Raw genomic sequence first — 19,818 nt, 5'->3', positions numbered from 1 at the left:
GGAGTGCATACAGGATGGTTTCCTGGACCAATATGTCGAAGAATCAACTAGAGATCAGGCCATCTTAGACTGGGTATTATGTAATGAGAAAGGAATAATTAGCAATCTTGTTGTGCGAGGCCCCTTGGGGCGGAGCGATCATAATATGATCGACTTCTTCATTAAGATGGAGAGTGAAGTAGTTGACTCAGAGACTAGGGTCCTGAACTTAAATAAAGGAAACTACGATGGTATGAGGCACGAGTTGGGTAGGATGGATTGGGGAATGTTACTTAAAGGGTTGACGGTGGATAGGCAATGGCAAACATTTAAAGATCGCATGGCTGAACTACAGAATTTGTTCATCCCTGTTTGGCATAAAAATAAAACAAAAAAGATGACTCAACCGTGGCTAACAAGGGAAATTAGGGATAGCATAAGATCCAAGGAGAGGACATATAAATTGGCCAGAAAAAGCAGCAAACCTGAGGATTGGGAGCAGTTTAGGATTCAGAAAAGGAGGGCAAAGGGATTAATTAAGAGGGTGAAAATAGAGTATGAGAGTAAGCTTGCAGGGAACATAAAAACTGACTGTAAAAGCTTCTACAGATGTGTGAAGAGAAAAAGATTGGTGAAGTCAAGCGTAGGTCCCTTGCAGTCAGAATCAGGGGAATTTATAATGGGGAACAAAGAAATGGGTGATCAATTAAATACATACTTTGGTTCTGTCTTCAAAGGAAGACACAAATAATCTCCCAGAGATGTCGGCGAACATAGGGTCTAATGAGAGGGAGGAACTGAATGAAATCAGTATTTGTAGGGAAATGGTGTTAGGGAAATTGATGGGATTGAAAGGCCAATAAATCCCCAGGGCCTGATAATCTACATCCTAGGGTACTTAAGGAAGTGGCCCTAGAAATAGTAGATGCATTGCTGGTCATCTTCTAAAATTCTATATACTCTGGAACAGTTCCCAAGGATTGGAGGGTACCTAATGTTACCCCACGATTCAAAAAAGGCGGTAGAGAGAAAACGGGGAATTATAGACCGGTAAGCCTGACATCGGTAGTGGGGAAAATGCTGGAGTCCATTATAAAAGATGTAATATCAGAGCACTTGGAAAACAGTGACAGGATCGGACAAAGTCAACATGGATTTACAAAAGGTAAATCATGCTTGACTAATCTACTGGAATTTTTTTGAGGATGTAACTGGGAGAATAGATAAGGGAGAACCAGTGGATGTGGTGTATTTGGACTTTCAGAAGGCTTTCGATAAGGTCCCGCATAAGAGATTAGCGTGTAAATTTAAGGCACATGAGATTGGGGGTAAGGTACTGACTTGGATAGAGAACTGGTTGGCAGACAGGAAGCAAAGAGTTGGAATAAACGGGTTTTTTTCCGAGTGGCAGGCAGTGACTAGTGGGGTACCGCAGGGATCGGTCCTAGGACCCCAGCTATTCACAATATATATTAATGATCCAGGCGAGGGAACTAGATGTAATATCTCCAAGTTTGCAGATGACACAAAGTTGGGTGGGCGTGTGTGCTGTGAGGAGGATGCCGAGAAACTCCAGTATGATTTGGACAGGTTGGGTGATTGGGCAGATGCATGGCAGATGCAGTATAATGTGGATAAATGCGAGGTTATCCACTTTGGTGGCAAAAACAGGAAGGCAGATTATTATCTGAACGGCAATAGATTGGCAGAAGGGGAAGTGCAACGAGACCTGAGCGTCCTTGTGCACCAGTCGCTGAAGTTAAGCATGCAGGTGCAACAGGCGGTTAAGGCGGCAAATGGTATGTTGGCCTTCGTAGCAAGAGGGTTCGAGTACAGGAACAAGGATGTCTTGCTGCAGTTGTACAGGGCCTTGGTGAGACCACACCTTGAGTATTGTGTGCAGTTTTGGTCGCCTTATCTGAGGAAGGATGTTCTTGCCATGGAGGGAATGCAGCGAAGATTCACCAGGCTGATACCTGGGATGGCAGGAAAGACGTACGAGGAGAGATTGGGTCGATTGGGCTTATACTCGCTTGAGTTTAGAAGAATGAGAGAGGGTCTCATTGAAATTTATAAAATTCTAACAGGACTAGACAGACTAGAGGCAGGAAGGATGTTCCCGATGGCGGGGGAGTCCAGAACCAGGGGTCACAGGCTAAAGATAAGGGGTAAGCCATTTGGGACAGAGATGAGGAGGTATTTCTTCACCCAGAGAGTGGTAAACCTGTGGAATTCTCTACCACAGAAGGCAGTTGAGGCCAATTCATTAAATATATTCAAGGAGTTAGATATATTTCTCAATGCTAAAGGGATCAAGGGATATGGGGAGAAGGCAGGGACAGGGTACTGAGTTTGGATGATCAGCCATGATCTCACTGAATGGCGGAGCAGGCTCGAGGGGCCGAACGGCCTACTCCTGCTCCTATCTTCTATGTTTCTATGTTAAACAAAGGAAACTACGAAGGTATGAGGAGTGAGTTGGCTATGATAGATTGGGGACCTTCATTAAAAGGCATGACAGTGGATAGGCAATGGCTAACATTTAAGGAACGAATGCATGAATTGCAACAGTTATACATTCCTTTCTGGTGCAAAAACACATAAGGAAAAGCAGCCCAACCATGGCTAACAAAAGAAATTAAGGATAGTATTACAGGAAACTTTGAATTATCTGGAGGTGAACCATCCGGCAAGCTGGAGCCACCGGCAAAAATCAGGAGCCGTTTTTTATTCTTTTCGTTTGTTTTCTTTGCTTTTTTTCCCCCCAGTCAGGCACTGCAAGGTCTGTAGCTATAGCAACAGCTTTAGCTACAGACCCTTGCAGCTGCACCCGACTGTTTAGAAGCTGTTGCTAAGCAACAGTGTTTGTTGTCAGATACGGCCGTATCTTTCAACATTAACTCTGGAGTGTCCGGCAGTTTTGAGGGAACGGCGGCAGCTCAGTCCCGTCGGTGCCGGATAGCACAAAGTTTCCTGTAGATCCAAAGAGGAGTCGTATAAAGTTGCCAGAAAAAGTAGCAAGCCTGAGGATTGGGAGCAGTTTAGAGTTCAGCAAAAAGTGACCAAGAGATTGATTAAGAGGGGAAAAATAGAGTTGGAGAGTAAACTTGCAAGGAACATAAAAGCAGACTGTAAAAGCTTCTACAAGTATGTAAAAAGAAAAAGATTAGTGAAAACAAAAGTAGGTCCCTTACAGTCAGAAACGGGAGAATTTATAATGAGGAACAAGGAAATGGCATGGCAATTAAACAAATACTTTGGTTCGGTCTTCACGGAAGAGGACACAAATAATTTCCCAGAAATGCGAGGGAACCAAGGGTCTAGTGAGAAGGAAGAATCAAAGGAAGTTAGTATTAGTAAAAAAAAAACTGTGCTGGAAAAATTAATGGGACTGAAAGCGATAAATCCCCAGGGCCTGATAAGCTGCATCCCAGAGTACTAAAAGAGGTAGCCATGGAAATAGTGGATGCATTGGTTGTCATCGTCCAAAATTCGATAGATTATGGAAGAGTCCCTGCAGATTAGAGGGTGGCAAATGTAACCCCACTATTTAAAAAAGGAGGGAGAGAGAAAACCGGGAACTACAGACCAGTTAGCCTAACATCAGTAGTAGGGAAAATGCTAGAGTCTATTATAAAGGATGTGATAACAGGACACTTAGAAAATATCAACGGGATTAGACAAAGTCAACATGGATTTATGAAAGGGAAATCGTTTTTGACAAACCTACTGGAATTTTTTGAGGATGTAACTGGTAGAATAGATAAGGGAGAATCAGTGGATGTGGTGTATTTGGATTTTCAGAAGGCCTTTGATAAAGTCCCACATAAGAGGTTAGTGTGCAAAATGAAAGCACATGGGATTGGGGGCAATATACTGGCATGGACTGAAAATTGGTAAACAGACAGGAAACAGAGAGTAGGAATAAATTGATCTTTTTCAGGGTGGCAGGCAGTGACTGGTGGAGTACCGCAGGGATCAATGCTTGGGCCCCAGCTATTCACAATATATATCAATGATTTGGATAAGGGAACCAAATGTAATATTTCCAAGTTTGCTGACAACATGAAACTAGGTGGGATTAGGAGTTGTGAGGAGGATGCAAAGAGGCTTCAAGGCAATTTAGACAAGTTGAATGAGTGGGCAAATACATGGCAGATGCAGTATAACATGGATAAATGCAAAGTTATCCACTTCGGTAGGAAAAACAGAAAAGGTAGAGTATTATTTAAATGGTGATAGATTGAGAAATGTTGATGTACGGAGGGACCTGGGTGTCCTTGTACACCAGTCATTGAAAGCAAACATGCAGGTGCAGCAAGCAGTTAGGAAGGCAAATGGTATGTTGGCCTTCATTGCAAGAGGATTTGAGTGCAGGAGCAAAGATGTCTTACTACAGTTATACAGGGCCTTGGTGAGACCACACCTGGAATGCTGTGTGCAGTTTTGGATTCCTTACTGAAGAAAGGATATACTTGCCATAGAGGGAGTGCAGAAAAGGTTCACCAGACTGATTCCTGGGATGACAGGACTGTCTTTTGAGGAGAGATTGGGTCAATTAGGCCTGTATTCACTTGAGTTTAGAAGAATGAGAGGGGATCGCATTGAAACGTATAAAATTCTGACAGGGCTAGACAGACTGGATGCAGGGAGGATGTTTCCCCTGGCTGGGGGGGTCTAGAACGAGGGGGCACAATCTCAGGATACGAGGTAGGACATTTAGGACTGAGATGAGGAAAAATGTCTTCACTCAGAGGATGGTGAACCTGTGGAATTCTCTACCACAGAAGGCTGTGGAGGCTAAGTCACTGAAGATATTTAAGGAGATAGATAGATGGATTTCTAGACACAAAAGGCATCAAGGGGTATGGGGAGAGAGCAGGAATATGGTATTGAGATAGAGGATCAGCCATGATCATATTGAATGGTGGAGCAGGCTCAAAGGGCCGAATGGCCTACTCCTGCTCCTATTTTTCTATGTTTCTGCATTGGCCTCACATCACTGCTCACACAGTTGAGAAAGCGCAGGTGAAGGGCCAAAGACTACATAGGTCACCTATTTTATATGCTGGACAGTGTTGGATACTGACTCCAATGGGATGACTCACTAGAATTGCCTAAATTCTCTTTTAACTACATCGAGATAAACTCCTCCAGACTTGGGCTCCCTTCTGGGAATGCTCAGGGTGATGGATACACATGGGCCCCTTCTCGCCCAGAGATTCTCTGTGGACACTGGGCCTATAAATAACATTGTATAATGCACAACAACCCATGTCATAGATATCACAGATAATAAGGCCCAAAATAAGATGCTTGCTCTGACCCAAGGCCACCGCTTTCTCCATGTCTCTTTTGTTAGCTTTCAGGATCTCGTCTCGATTGTCTGTCAGGAGGTCAGCCAGCCGATGGATAATATCAGCCCTCTGCACAAAAACAAGAAAAGAATCACAATACAGATAACAAAAGGCACACATTAAGCCCAGGATTGTACTCGTGACCCCCACATCTCACCCATCCCATGCGGAGAGGCCCTCACCTTGGTCTTACAGTCAAGGTGGAGAAACACAGCAGAGGCCAAGTGCTGCCCTGAAGCAACACTGCTCTACTCTTGTACATCACCGAGTCCTGTGTGGATGATGCCAGACCAGCAGTAGACTAAAGGTTGGCCACGAGGAGATCGAGTCTGATGCAGAATGTAGCTCAGCCAATGTCTTCTCATTCCTGAACATTCTTCCTGCTCATTCCTGAACATTCTTCCTGCTAATCCTCAACCCCAAACAGACCTGGGAATGGGGGGGGGGGGGGATGTTTCTGTGCCACAGTAGATCCTGTGGTCTCTCTGCACCTGAAGGAATCGAGCTTCGACCCCCATAGGCAGGGTCACCTTCCAGCCAACAAGTTGCATCAAGTCCTTGTGCCGAGGCCAGAACAGGCTTCACACTGTGAAACGTTGAGACGATGGAAGGAGAGTCGGGGGGTAAAGACCCTCATCACATTTAAGAAGTACTTGGATATGCACTTGGAAGTGCCATAACCTACAAGGCTACGGACCAAGTGCTGGAAAGTGGGATTAGGCTGGATAGCTCTTTGTTGGCCGGCACGGACAAGATGGGCCGAATGGCCTCCTTCTGTGCTGTAAATTTCTATGATTCTATGAAAAGCCACAATAGGCCTCATTTTAAAAATAATTCTGGGCTTCTAGAAAAGTAGCTGCTGAGCACAGACTTAAGGTTCCAAAAATGAAATCAGAACTTCTTTTGCAGTTAAGCACAGTTGATGCCAGCCACAGACTGGTAAACAAAGGATTCAGTAACCCACTAACTTGATCTGGTTGTAGAGAAGCCATGATCCTTCCATCAGTCCGTGCCATCTCTGCCTGTTGTTCAACAGTGGGACCTACAGAGAGAACAGGGATCACAGTTACTAATCCCCTCAGAAGAATCTTGAATTAAACATCTCATGTCATACATCCAGGTCCAGTATCAGCACAGCAGTGTATCATACAGCAACAAATCACTCAAACCTGATAAACAGTGCCTGCAGCTTGAGGTCGGGATTGGAGATTGGTCGTTACTTTCTTCTTCTCCAGTAACATTCCTTGACCCCGGTGTGACTTATAAAGGTAGTGTCTGCCGTGAACCCGTGACAAGTTTCTTATTGCTCATTAAGTGTGTGTAGTCTGTCTTTCCCTACTTTCTCATTTGTTGCTTTCTATATTTGTTCACTCAACGATCATTTTGCAGAAACCCGAAATGAGTAGGGTGTCTGGGGAGCACATATTGTTTTCTTGTATCTGTGACGAAGACCCCAGCAGATCCACTACTGATAGCTGATAAAGTCGTAAATTTAACCTACTTCCGCTTTTCACCACTCATTCCACACCCACCTGCGGGTTTGACCTCCGAGAAGAAAGTTCCAATCTTCTTGCCCTCTACTATGTCAGTGATCACATGACCAGTCACCTTTGGGTGGGTCCCACTTGCAATGACCACAGAAGTTCCTCCTTGGAGAGCCCAAAGTGCTGCTTTTACCTGTAACACACACACAGGTGCTGAATTGTACATGTCGCATGAAGCATGATGGGTACCTTACTTCAGGGTGTTACCATAAACTGCCCGAGTTAAGCAGAAGCAGGTTACAGACATATTACTCTGCCATTCAATGAGACCTTGGCTGATCTGCACCTCAACTCCATTTACCCGCCTTTGCTCCATATCCCTTGATACCCTTATCCTCTTCTAATCCATTTCCCAGTTGTTATCAGTTATTTCAGAGAACAGGTGGATTGCTCAAATTTCTTCCCGACTGGTGATCCTCCATTCGCACGTCCATCTCTGTCACGCCTGCTCCTCCCCCTGGGTGACCAGATGGAAATAAAAATCCCTTTTACTTCACACACCCGGCTGAGCCGAGCTGAGCGGAGCTGACCTACAGGAGCAGTAACCAGTATTTGTCAAATTCAGCCTGCAGTCCACACACAATGAGCAAAGCAAGACAAACAGCAGAGGAACAAAAATTAAATCACAGCCGTGCCTCCTGTCCCATTTCAGCCCGGTCCTTGCTGCACAAACTCCATTTCTCAGCCAGTTAGCATCGTGGCCTGTGATTCAGGAAACAATCAGAACCCCAGTCACTTACTCACCAACAACAAGGGGACCTAGTTACACTGTAATTCAATCTACAGCAATGATGGTTAGAAAATTACTTCATTCCTCAATTTGATGTTTGGTTGTACAACAGATTCAGCACTCGGTATGTGGACTGGATGGGGAGGGAGGAGACTGAACAATCGGCCGAAATCACCCAGACATGTCCAAATATCTCTCGGCAGATTCTGCTGGGGTGCCTGGTTACAACCTCCGGCTGTGGGCACCCTACTAATCACTGTGCACCGTGCTCTGGGACAGCAGCCCACTTTAAAAAGAGTGCACGATTCCACTACGTCCCTGAGCATCTGGATTCAGGCAGGCCGTGTCTAAGGGGATCTCCAGGGGCAGCTCCAAAAAACATCCAACAGGAACTTGGATCAAAGATTCTCATCATGGATTTAGCCTCCCTCAAACCAGCACAGCACAACTCTATAGCTCCAAACTAAGTGCAAGAGCTGCCCATGGTCCTTGCAGCCTCCTCGATACACCAGGCAGCAGTGACATAGAACTAAATATGGTGCAGGATTTTCAGTGTCACTCTCTGAGCTAAGCAGGGATTTTCATTACACCAGCCATATACTGCCATTCCTCCTCTGTTCACATCCTCATTCCCTGCCAGGCAACTCAGTATTGACGTTCATTGAAAAAAGATTATTGGAGAGAAGGAATATGATTCAAGGAGAATGATACCAGGGCTTAGTGTTAAATTATGAGGACAGGTTACATAAACTTAGAACATAAAAAATAGGAGCAGGAGTCGGCCATTCGGCCCTTCGAGCCTGCTCCGCCATTCAATGAGATCATGGCTGACCTTCTGCCTCAACTCCATTCACTGGCCCTATCACCATATCCCTTGACGCCCTTACTAGTCAGAAATCTATCGACTTCTGTTTTGAATATACCCAATGACTGAGCCTCCACAGCCCCCTGGGGTAGAGAATTCCAAAGATTCACCACCCTCTGTGTGAAGAAATTTCTTCTCATCTCAGTCCTGAATGGCCTACCCTTTATCCTGAGGCTGTGGCCCCTGGTTCTGGACTCCCCAGCGAAGGGAAACATTCTCCCAGCATCCACCCGATCAAGCCCTGTAATAATTTTGTATGCTTCAATGAGATCCCCTCTCATTCTTCTGAATTCAAGGGAATACAGGCCTAGTTTACTCAATCTCTTCTCATACGACAGTCCCGCCATCCCAGGAATCAATCTCGTGAACCTTCCTTGCACTCAGCTTGTATTCCTTTGAGCATAGAAGATAGAAGGGTGATCTAATCGAGGTGTTTAAAATATTGAAAGAATTCAATAGGATAGATACGGATAAACTATTTCCTCTGGTGAGGGAATCCAAAACAAGTGGCCACAATCATAAAATTAGAGCTAGGTCATTCAGGAGCTAAATCAGGAAGCACTCCTTCACACAAAGGGTAGTGGAAATCTGGAACTCTCTCCCCCAAAAGGCTGTGGATGCTGGGGAACAATTGGAGCTTTCAAGGCTGAGAGCGGCAGATTTTTGTTGGGTAAGGGTTTAAAGGGAGATAGAGCAATGGCAGGTAAATGGAATTGAGGCACAGATCAGCCATGGTCTCATTGAATGGCAGAGCAGACTCGAGGGGCTAAATGGCCGATTCTTGTTCCTAATGCTAACAACTTCCTCACACCTGGAGCTACCGAGCCACGGAACGGACTGCACATGGTACAGGAGAGCGCAGTCAGATGACACGTCAGCAAAAGAAGGAACAACACAAAGTGTAAGTGAAAGGATGAATAGATCATTCAGCAAATGGCAATTCATATGGCCACGTGAGGTATACTGAAAGGATGCTCAGGCTCCAGGAATGACTGGATAAATAAATACACTGAAACCTTGAAGATGAGGAGGGAGCAGGGACAGACAACACAGAAGAGGAGGCAAGAAGCCATTTGGGACACCACCTTCTCCTCTGAGGTTCACTTGTGTGGATGAGGCGGCCGTATTGAGCACAGTACAAACACATGCACTGAAAGAAACAAACATTGAAGGTTCACGATCTCTTCTGACTCCGATTCCAATCTTTCTTCATTTACAGACTTTCTCCCACCTTAGCCTCCATGCCTCCAAGGCCCACTCTGGATTTTGTGCCAAAGGTGATAGACTGCTGGTCTCCAGGATAAAAGGTATCAATATGTTTAGCATCGTCCAATCCAGGAGGACTATCAAAAAGGCCTGAAACAAAGAAAAGCCCTTTTACTAACAAATTCTCCAATACATCAAACAAACACAAATGATCCACAACCTACTGAAAATGACATAGCAGGAGCAGGAGCGAATGTTAAGAGTGAGATTTTAACATTCTCATCCTGGTGTACAAATTCCACCATGGCCTCGCCCCTCCCTATCTCTGTAACCTCCTCCAGTCCCGACAACCCTCCCTCTCTCTGTAACCTCCTCCAGCCCCTACAACCCTCCCTATCTCTGTAACCTCCTCCAGCCCTGACAACCCTCCCTCTCTCTGTAACCTCCTCCAGCCCCGACAACCCTCCCTCTCTCTGTAACCTCCTCCAGCCCCGACAACCCTCCCTCTCTCTGTAACCTCCTCCAGCCCCGACAACCCTCCCTCTCTCTGTAACCTCCTCCAGCCCCGACAACCCTCCCTCTCTCTGTAACCTCCTCCAGCCCCTACAACCCTCCCTATCTCTGTAACCTCCTCCAGCCCCGACAACCCTCCCTCTCTGTAACCTCCTCCAGCCCCTACAACCCTCCCTATCTCTGTAATCTCCTCCAGCCCCACAACCCTCCAAGATCTCTGCGCTCCTCCAATTTTGGCCTCTTGTGCATCCCCGATTTTCATCACTCCACCAATGGCGGCCATGCCTTCAGCTGCCGAGGCCCCAAGCTCTGGAATTCCCTCCCTAAACCTCTCCGCATCGCCACCTCTCTTTCCTCTTTTAAGACGCTCCTTAAAACCCACCTCTTTGACCAAGCTGTTCCAATATCAGCTTAAGTGGCTCGGTGTCAATTTTTGTTTGATTACATTCCTATGAAGCGCCTTGGGGCGTTTTACTATGTTGAAGGTGCTATATAAATGCAAGTTGTTGTTGTGACATTTTGTACATTTCCCTAACTCCCAGCCCCGTTGTATGAACAACAGCTCCCGACAGTAACACAGTAACTCACCTCTGCCTTTCGAATGAGCACACTCCAGACAGTTACCATGTCTAACTCTTGCCTCACTAATTAAACTGGAACGCCACATTGTTAGAACAAATGCTGTGCTAGTACTTTATGAAAAGACCAAGACACACCCTGGCTTTACTAAATGATATAATGGTATATTTGCAAAACACAGCCCTGCTCACCAGGCTCTGTGTGGGAGCCAAACAGATCTGCACTTTCTTTTTAAATTCATAATTAGCAGTTATCAAAATTAAGCTGAGTCTGCTGAATTCAGTTTCAAAATCCCAATTATAGTGATGTGCGTGTCTGGGAGCCAAATTAAGACAGGATGGTCCTTCCAGCTATCTCTGCTGGCCAGACTCCATACCACCAATTACACCTGCTGCGGCTAATACTTTCACCCGCTGTTCTCGCTAATTTCCTCCCTCATCTCCTTGGTGGGTACAGTTCCACCACAGGCAGCTGCCATCCTCCAGTACGTCACCCATGGCCATTATTCAAGTGTGAACCGTCACTGCCCATGTTGGCAGCCCACTTGACCACAGCGGGAGGGAAGCGTAAATTACAGCCAGCAAAAGCCTGTCTTCACCAGAGAAGAGATCGGGACTGGGAACCCAGGCTCACCTCCCCTCCCTAAACCAAGTAACTGCAAAGGTTTAGTCCACTGAATCAAATTAACAGAATTCAACCTACTGCTGTACCACACAAGAGATTGAGAGAGAAGATTAAGAGGCATGGAATTAGGGGGAGGATAGCAAACTAGATTAAAAATTGGTTAGAAGGGAGTAGGAGTTAAAGGCAGTTTTTCCAGAGTGGTTGGAAGTGGGTAGTGATATCCCACAGGGTTCAGTTCTGGGGCCATTGTGATCATGGTGTACATCAATGATTTGGATACAGGGCTAGAGGGAGAGGTATCGCAATTTGTACATGATACTAAAATAAGAGGTATAGTTAGTTGATTAGTTTGATTATTGATAAGGTGGGGGAATGGGCTAAAAGTGGCAGATGGAATTCAATGTCAGTAAGTGTGAGATGTTGCATTTTGGCTAAAATAAATGAAAGCAGTAATGATCCTGTGAATGGAAGTAGGGTGAGTGCTGGGGAAGAGCAGAGGGATTTGGGGGCCATTAAAGGCAGCTCCTCAGGGTGAGTGCTGGGGAAGAGCAGGGGGATTTGGGGGCCATTAAAGGCAGCACCTCAGGGTGAGTGCTGGGGAATTTGGGGACCATTAAAGGCAGCTCCTCAGGGTGAGTGCTGGGGAAGAGCAGAGGGATTTGGGGGCCATTAAAGGCAGCTCCTCAGGGTGAGTGCTGGGGAAGAGCAGAGGGATTTGGGGGCCATTAAAGGCAGCTCCTCAGGGTGAGTGCTGGGGAAGAGCAGAGGGATTTGGGGGCCATTAAAGGCAGCTCCTCAGGGTGAGTGCTGGGAAAGAGCAGAGGGATTTGGGGGCCATTAAAGGCAGCTCCTCAGGGTGAGTGCTGGGAAAGAGCAGAGGGATTTGGGGGCCATTAAAGGCAGCTCCTCAGGGTGAGTGCTGGGGAAGAGCAGGGGAATTTGGGGGCCATTAAAGGCAGCACCTCAGGGTGAGTGCTGGGGAAGAGCAGGGGGATTTGGGGGCCATTAAAGGCAGCACCTCAGGGTGAGTGCTGGGGAAGAGCAGAGGGATTTGGGGGCCATTAAAGGCAGCACCTCAGGGTGAGTGCTGGGGAAGAGCAGAGGGATTTGGGGGCCATTAAAGGCAGCTCCTCAGGGTGAGTGCTGGGGAAGAGCAGGGGGATTTGGGGGCCATTAAAGGCAGCTCCTCAGGGTGAGTGCTGGGGAAGAGCAGGGGAATTTGGGGGCCATTAAAGGCAGCACCTCAGGGTGAGTGCTGGGGAAGAGCAGGGGAATTTGGGGGCCATTAAAGGCAGCTCCTCAGGGTGAGTGCTGGGGAAGAGCAGAGGGATTTGGGGGCCATTAAAGGCAGCACCTCAGGGTGAGTGCTGGGGAAGAGCAGGGGGATTTGGGGGCCATTAAAGGCAGCACCTCAGGGTGAGTGCTGGGGAAGAGCAGAGGGATTTGGGGGCCATTAAAGGCAGCACCTCAGGGTGAGTGCTGGGGAAGAGCAGGGGGATTTGGGGGCCATTAAAGGCAGCACCTCAGGGTGAGTGCTGGGGAAGAGCAGGGGGATTTGGGGGCCATTAAAGGCAGCACCTCAGGGTGAGTGCTGGGGAAGAGCAGAGGGATTTGGGGGCCATTAAAGGCAGCTCCTCAGGGTGAGTGCTGGGGAAGAGCAGAGGGATTTGGGGGACGTTAAAGGCAGCTCCTCAGGGTGAGTGCTGGGGAAGAGCAGAGGGATTTGGGGGACGTTAAAGGCAGCTCCTCAGGGTGAGTGCTGGGGAAGAGCAGGGGGATCTGGGGGCCATTAAAGGCAGCTCCTCAGGGTGAGTGCTGGGGAAGAGCAGAGGGATTTGGGGGACGTTAAAGGCAGCTCCTCAGGGTGATAAAGCTGTAAATAATGCTAATGGAATGCTCGGTTTAATCACGATGTATCGAATATACAACCAAGAGGTAATGATGGGCCGTTAGAAAACCTCAAAGGACTGTGTGCGGTGTCGGGTCCATACTATAGGAAGGATATTGGAGCTTCAGAGAGGGTACAGAGCAGATTAACTCGGATGATGCCTGGTATGAGGAAACAGAATAGATAGAAGCAGACCGTATCCAGTGATTGAGGGGTTTGGAATGAGGGGTCAGTGATACAAGATTAAATGTAAGAGATTTAGAACAGAGGGCAGGAGAAACTTCTTCACACAGAGAGTTGTGAGGCTGTGGGATTCACTCCCAGGGTTAGTGAATGAGGCAGAAACTGTGCCAACACTGAAGATTAGACTGGAGAGGAGGATAAAGGAAAAGGCGATAAAGGGATATGGGAGCAGGGTGCATAAATGCGTTTAGAACTATTTGCTCACTTGGAGGGTAAAGGCCGACATGGACTGGTTGGACCGAATGGCCTGTTTCCGTGTTGCAACTTCGACCTATTTCTATGTGGCTGAAATTGCATAGCAATTACAACACAGAAATAGGCTTTTGGCTTCGCCTTTTCTATTCACATGCCCTTTATCCTTCTTTCTTTCAACCACCTATCTAACCCTGGCAGGAGGGTCAGTAACCAGAGGACATAGATTTGAGGCAACTGGCAAAAGAACCAGAGAGGAAACGAGGAGGAAAAAAAATACGCAGCGAGTTATGATCTGCCTGAAAGGGCAATGGAAGTAGATTCAATCGTAACTTTCAAAAGGGAACTGGGTAAATATTTGAAGAGGAAAAATTTGCAGGGCTCTGGGGAAAGAGCGGGGAGTGGGACTAATTGGAGAGCTCTTTCATAAGAGCCGGCACAGGCACAATGGGCCGAATGGCCTCCTTTTATGCTGAGAGATTCTGAATGTTCTTCAATGTTGACATGGTCTCTGCTTCAATTACGAACGTCAGTAGAGCATTTCACAGAGTAAACGTTTCTGCAGCCCTCTGCCCTAAATCCCTTACATTTAATCTCTGACCCTTTATATTCTCAACCTTTCAACCTCTGGAAACAAACAGTCTGTTTCTAATATTGTGTCCTAACCATCATCATTTCAAACACTGCTATCAGATCACCCTATAAATCAGTTTATTTTGCACAGACTATGACCTTCCCAGCCCACATAGTCCAGCTACTTGCCAGGTGTACTTACTGAGGCACTGGCAGTGCCGCGATTGGCATTACCACTCAGACCAGCAATTTTGCCACTGGGTTCTTACCCACCTTCCACGTCAGAAAGGATGATCAGCATGTCAGCCCTCATCTCCACAGCGAGTCTTGCTGCCAGACTGTCATTGTCCTTGATACTGATCACCTGCTAGAACACGGAAAACTCAGAATGAGGCACGCACACTCTGCCAAATAAACCAAATGAAGCACAGACTGACAACCTCAAACAGGAGGAGAAACTGTTCCAAGAACCTCAACCGTCTCCCACTGCTTCTGACACAGAACAACCTCACTGAACTCTGGCCTCGCCGCCTTAGAAGAACATAGGAGCAACTCACTCTCTCATTAGGGTTCCCTGTTGGGACCTGGTCAGACTATAACCCCATGGAAAGGTATTGTCCACTGAATCCAATCAACTGAATTCCATTTGCACAATTATGACCATGAGATTTACTACCTATTAACACCGTCAATATTTGGATAGAAGCATCCTTCACACACTAGAGTAATGGGCCTAAGTTAACAACAGGGAGGTCCGTGGAGGACAAAGTTTTTAAAAACCGTTAGCACTGGGATGTCACAATGTCACCTCTTCCCAAACTGCATAATATCACCTCTCCTGCTCATTAGTTCCTTTCCTGGGGGTGTACATTATTAATGAGCGATAACTTCCCGCACTTTTTCAGAACCTCAGCAATTGCAGGCCGGTTGGTGGCATCATGTTGCTTGCAAGGGGCAGGGGGGGTGGCAGGGGGGCGGCAGGGGGGGGGCGAGGGAGGCTTCCACTTGAAGGGACAGTAATTAACTTTCTTCTTCATTCCAGCACCTTTCACACGCTGCACAAGATTGACCCAGCGGTACCAAGGAAGAGGGAGCAATCTGCTTGTTACAGAAAGACAGACTTGCATTTCTAAAGCACCTTGCACAACCTTGGGATGGCCCAAGATGCTTTACAGCCAATGAAGTACATAAATGGAGCAGCAGCATCCAGAAGAGACCTGCCCAAACACAGCTCACCTTTGTTTCTTAGCGTTGCCAGTGCTCAGTAAAAGCGAATAGGCTGCTCCAAGCAGTAGCCCTGCTCGTGCTTTCCCAAAGGAATGTCTAAGATTAGCCAGTGAAGTACATCTAGTGCAATGACCTCTTAATCTCACTGAAGACTTTCTCACTCATAAGATAGTAACAATGCAGGAGATATTCAATCAACTGTTTGTCTAATCGCTGTCTCAGGCAGGTGTACAGGTCCCATAAGCGTCGCAGTACTCTAATGCAAGGTTAAAACCTATTTTTGCAACCATTATAGAATCTGTGCACCAATTTTAATCTGTGTGGGGAGAAAAGGAATAAACAGCAGATTACTTCGCATCGGGGTCTCCTCTGGTGGGGAGAGATGGTTAGTGCACAGGCAAGAAACCAGCTGTAGGAGAGGGTCTTCCTCAAATTCACCATGATGGCTCCTGGGCTAGCAGTTCCCTCGGGAGCTCCTTTGCTGTGCAACTCTATCCTTGGCCATTTGTTGCCATCCTTTACCCTTTCTCCCACAATCTCCTCTTTTCCACTGTTCCCCTGGCTCTACTACTGGGTGCATTTTAGCCCTAACAAGTTAACTGCTCGTTTATAGTTACCTGGGCCCACTGCCATCACCCGACCTTGCCTGCTCTTTGTTTTCATCAGTGAGCACTGGATCTTTGCTCAAATTTGGCTTCCAAATTCCTGGACTTCTCTGGACATTAAGACTACCGTGATGGGAGGCAACATATCATACAGGTCTCAAGTCTACAGTGGCAGAACTGCCTGACTGTCTCTTTGACTATCGAATCCCCAATTACTACTGCAGGTAGAAAAGGTAGTAGCAATGGAACAGGTGAAAATTGATAGACAGGATGTACTAGAAAGCCTGGGTATGCTTAGAGTGGATAAGTCACCTGGTCCAGATGGCTTGCGTCCCAGGTTGCAAAGGGAATTGGGGGAGGAGATAGCGGAAGGGCTTGCCATAATTTTCCAATCTTCCCTAGATGCGGGGGAGGTGCCTGAGGATTGGAAAGTGGCAAATGTGACACCATTGTTCAAGAAATGGTGAAAGGACAATCCTAGTAACTACAGACCGGGGGGGGGGGGGGGGGGGGGGGGAAAGAGAGAGAGAGAGAGAGAGAGAGAGCAGGAGACGGAGCAGGCTAGAAGGGCCGAATGGCCTACTCCTGCTCCTATCTTCTATGTTAACATCAGTGGTGGGTAAAGTTTTAGGAACAATAATCAAGGAAAAGATTAACAGGCACTTGAAAAAGTTTAAACTAATTAAGGAGAGCCAACATGGATTTGTAAAAGGCAGATCGTGTTTGACTAAACTAATTGAATTTTTTGATGAAGTAACAGGGAGGATTGATGAAGGGAATGCAATGGATGTTGTCTACATGGATTTTCGGAAGGCGTTCAAAGTACCACATAGAAGGCTGGTTAACAAAATTGAGGCTCATGGAATAGGTGGTCAGTGGCAGCTTGGATAAGGAATTGGCTTAAGGACAGAAAACAGCGAGTTGCGGTAAATGGCTGTTTTTCAGACTGGAGGATGGTAGACAGTGGTGTTCCCCAAGGGTCAGTGCTGGGGCCACTGCTTTCTTTGATATACATAAATGACCTTGATATTGGAATAGAGTAGAATTTCTAAATTTGCCGATGACACCAAACTTTTGGGGGGGGGGGGGGGGGGGGCGGGGCAGGTGGCAAATAGTGATGATGAAACCAATCGACTGCAACAGGACATAGAAAGGCTAGCAGAATGAGCAGACAAGTGGCAGATGGAATTTAATACAGAGAAGTGTGAGGTGATTCATTTTGGCAGAAGGAACTGGGAGGGGCAATATACACTTAATGGCACAGTTTTAAAGAGTGTGTAGGGACAGAGGGACCAGGGAGTTAATGTGCATAGGTCCCTGAAAGTGGCAGGACATATTGAGAGTGGTTAATAAAGCATATGGGATCTTGGGCTTCATAAATAGAGATATTGAGTACAAAAGTAGAGAAGTTATGCTGAATCTTTATAAAGCGCTGGTTAGGCCACAACTGGAGTATTGCGTCCAGTTCTGGTCAGCACACTTTAGGAAGGATGTGAAGGCCCTTGAGAGGGTGCAGAGGAGATTTACCGGAATGGTTCCGGGGATGGGGGATCTTAGCTACAAGGACAGGTTGGAGAAGCTGGATTTGTTTTCATTAGCGCAAAGGGGGTTGAGGGGTGATTTGACAGAGGTGTACAAGATTATGACAGGTTTGGATAGGCTAGACAGGGAAAGGCTGTTCTCATTAGTTGATGGTACAAAGACTAGGGGACACAGATTTAAGGTTTTGGGCAAGTGATACAGGGGGGGCGTGAGGAAAAACTTTTTTACGCACCAAGTGATGATGACCTGGAATTCACTGCCGATGGAAGTGGTGGAAGCGGAGACACGCAATGTTTTCAAGGGGAGGCTGGATAGGCACTGGAGGGAAATAAACTTGCAGGGCTACGGGGACAGAGCGGGGGAATGGGACTGACTGGATTGTTCCACAGAGAGCTGGCACGGACTTGTTGGGCCGAATGGCCTCCTTCTGTGCCATTGTGACTCTATGCATTCCTACACTTTGCTGTAGCCCTCTGTACAGTCCATCCACCCTACATAAAATTGAGCTCATCCAAAACTTTGCTGTCCGTACCCTAACACACACCAAGTCTCATTCACCCATCACCTCTGTGCCCGCTGACCTACATTGATTCCTGGTCCAGCAACGTTTCGATTTTATAATTCTCATCCTTGTTTTCAAATCCCTCCACTGCCTCGTCCCTCTCTACCTCTGTAACCTCCTCCAGCCCCACAACCCCACCCCACCCCCCCCACCCAGAGATATCTGCAGTCCTCCAATTCTGGCCTCTTGCACATCCCCGATCATTGGCAGCCGTGCCTTCAGCTGCCAAGATCCTAAGCTCCGGAATTCTCTCTCTGAACCTCTCTCCTCCTTTAAGACACTCCTTAAAACCTACCTCTTTGGCCAAGCTTTTGGTCATCTGTCCTATCATCTCCTTATGTGGCTCGGTGTCAAATTTTGTTTGATTACACTCCTGTGAAGTGCCTTGCGATGTTTTACTAAGTTAAGGGAGCTATGTAAATGCAAGTTGTTGTTGTTGTTTTAAGGAAGTTTGCCTTGTTGAACCATCCCCGCCAGATGCTCAGGTTTCTCTGTCGCCACCTACCCCCTGCAGGTCACTGTTGGGTTCAGGAGGTGGAACAACAGCATCATTGGTATTGATGATTGGAACGATGTTCATTCGGAGAAGCTCGTGCAGTGTGCTGCTTAAGTTCCGTCGCTTTTGGTCATCATGGAAATCCAAGTTTGTTACAAGAATCTGGGGAGGAACAGAAAGATTTCCATTTCTCACATTCAATCCTGAGAATTTGAAAGGAACTAATCTAAACTGCAAAATTTATTCAACCATAGATTAGACAGGCGCAGTGGTTAAAAAGTGTGGTGCCACAGTTATAGCACAAGGAGGACTTCAGGAAATACACGGACAAAACAGCAACAGACCTGAGCAGCACAAATACTGTACTGTGTGAACATTGCTTCGTACAGAGCCATCAAGCCACTCTGTCCAGCCGCAGCACAGGCACGAGCTTCCAGCACAGGAACAGTCTGCAAAGTTGAAATGAAACTTTTCATACACACAATACATAGGAATTACAACACGGAACAGGCAGTTTGGCCCAACCAGTCCGTGTTGGTATTTATTCTCTACACATGCAGTAGCCCAATCCCATGTGCCCGCCTGTACCCATATCCCCTGATTCACTTTCCTTCAGTCACCTATCTAAGCTCCTCATCAATGTTAATGTATGATATACCTATCAATTCATCCAATGAAAAGCGACGAGTTAAGAAAGTAACTATCGGTTTTTATTGGCTAAATAACAGAGCCCACCCTCGTGGGTGATCGGATACAACAAGGAGGAATGCCAGCCAGTCGACTACCTTTATACCTGGGCAGGTAGGTGGAGTCATGGGCGGAGTCAGCAGTGGTCAGCCCAGGTATAACAGCGTGACAAGAGGCGACCTCGTATAGTGATACAACAGTGTGAACAGTGCTAACCATAGAGTAACGATATAACAGTGATAACTATAGTGTAACGATAGTGAACGATAAAAGTGGTTTACCACAATGTAGTCTTTGCTTCAATCACTAGCTCCAGTTGTGCATTCCACAGCCTTATTACCCTGGTTTAAAAGAAAATTCCTATTCTCTGCCCTAAATCTCTTGCAGTTAATCTTATATTCCCCAT

General features: G+C 46.8%; 1 protein-coding gene across 8 annotated transcripts in view; it reads right to left on the bottom strand.

Annotated features, from left to right (window-relative positions):
- The window catches only part of aldh18a1 (aldehyde dehydrogenase 18 family, member A1), a 63,288-nt gene that overhangs the window by 19,548 nt on the left and 23,922 nt on the right, over positions 1 to 19,818 (bottom strand). For 7 of the 8 annotated variants that reach the window (XM_085994098.1, XM_085994099.1, XM_085994100.1 and 4 more), the window contains 7 exons: positions 19,070 to 19,174; positions 18,735 to 18,887; positions 14,567 to 14,660; positions 9,707 to 9,831; positions 6,869 to 7,013; positions 6,305 to 6,378; positions 5,306 to 5,405 (listed from right to left, as the gene is read on the bottom strand). In XM_085994098.1, the coding sequence (XP_085850224.1) occupies positions 5,306 to 5,405; positions 6,305 to 6,378; positions 6,869 to 7,013; positions 9,707 to 9,831; positions 14,567 to 14,660; positions 18,735 to 18,887; positions 19,070 to 19,174 (796 nt within the window). The remainder of the gene's footprint in view (positions 1 to 5,305; positions 5,406 to 6,304; positions 6,379 to 6,868; positions 7,014 to 9,706; positions 9,832 to 14,566; positions 14,661 to 18,734; positions 18,888 to 19,069; positions 19,175 to 19,818) is intronic. The other variant, XM_085994101.1, reaches the window with a different exon arrangement.

This window comes from Somniosus microcephalus, chromosome 8 (assembly GCF_052327205.1).
Source record: "Somniosus microcephalus isolate GS21.2 chromosome 8, FLI_Smic_1.0, whole genome shotgun sequence".
In the NCBI taxonomy this organism is placed as follows: domain Eukaryota; kingdom Metazoa; phylum Chordata; class Chondrichthyes; order Squaliformes; family Somniosidae; genus Somniosus; species Somniosus microcephalus.
The sequence above is the reverse complement of the archived record's forward strand: the minus strand, read 5'-3'. Positions and strand labels throughout refer to the sequence as shown.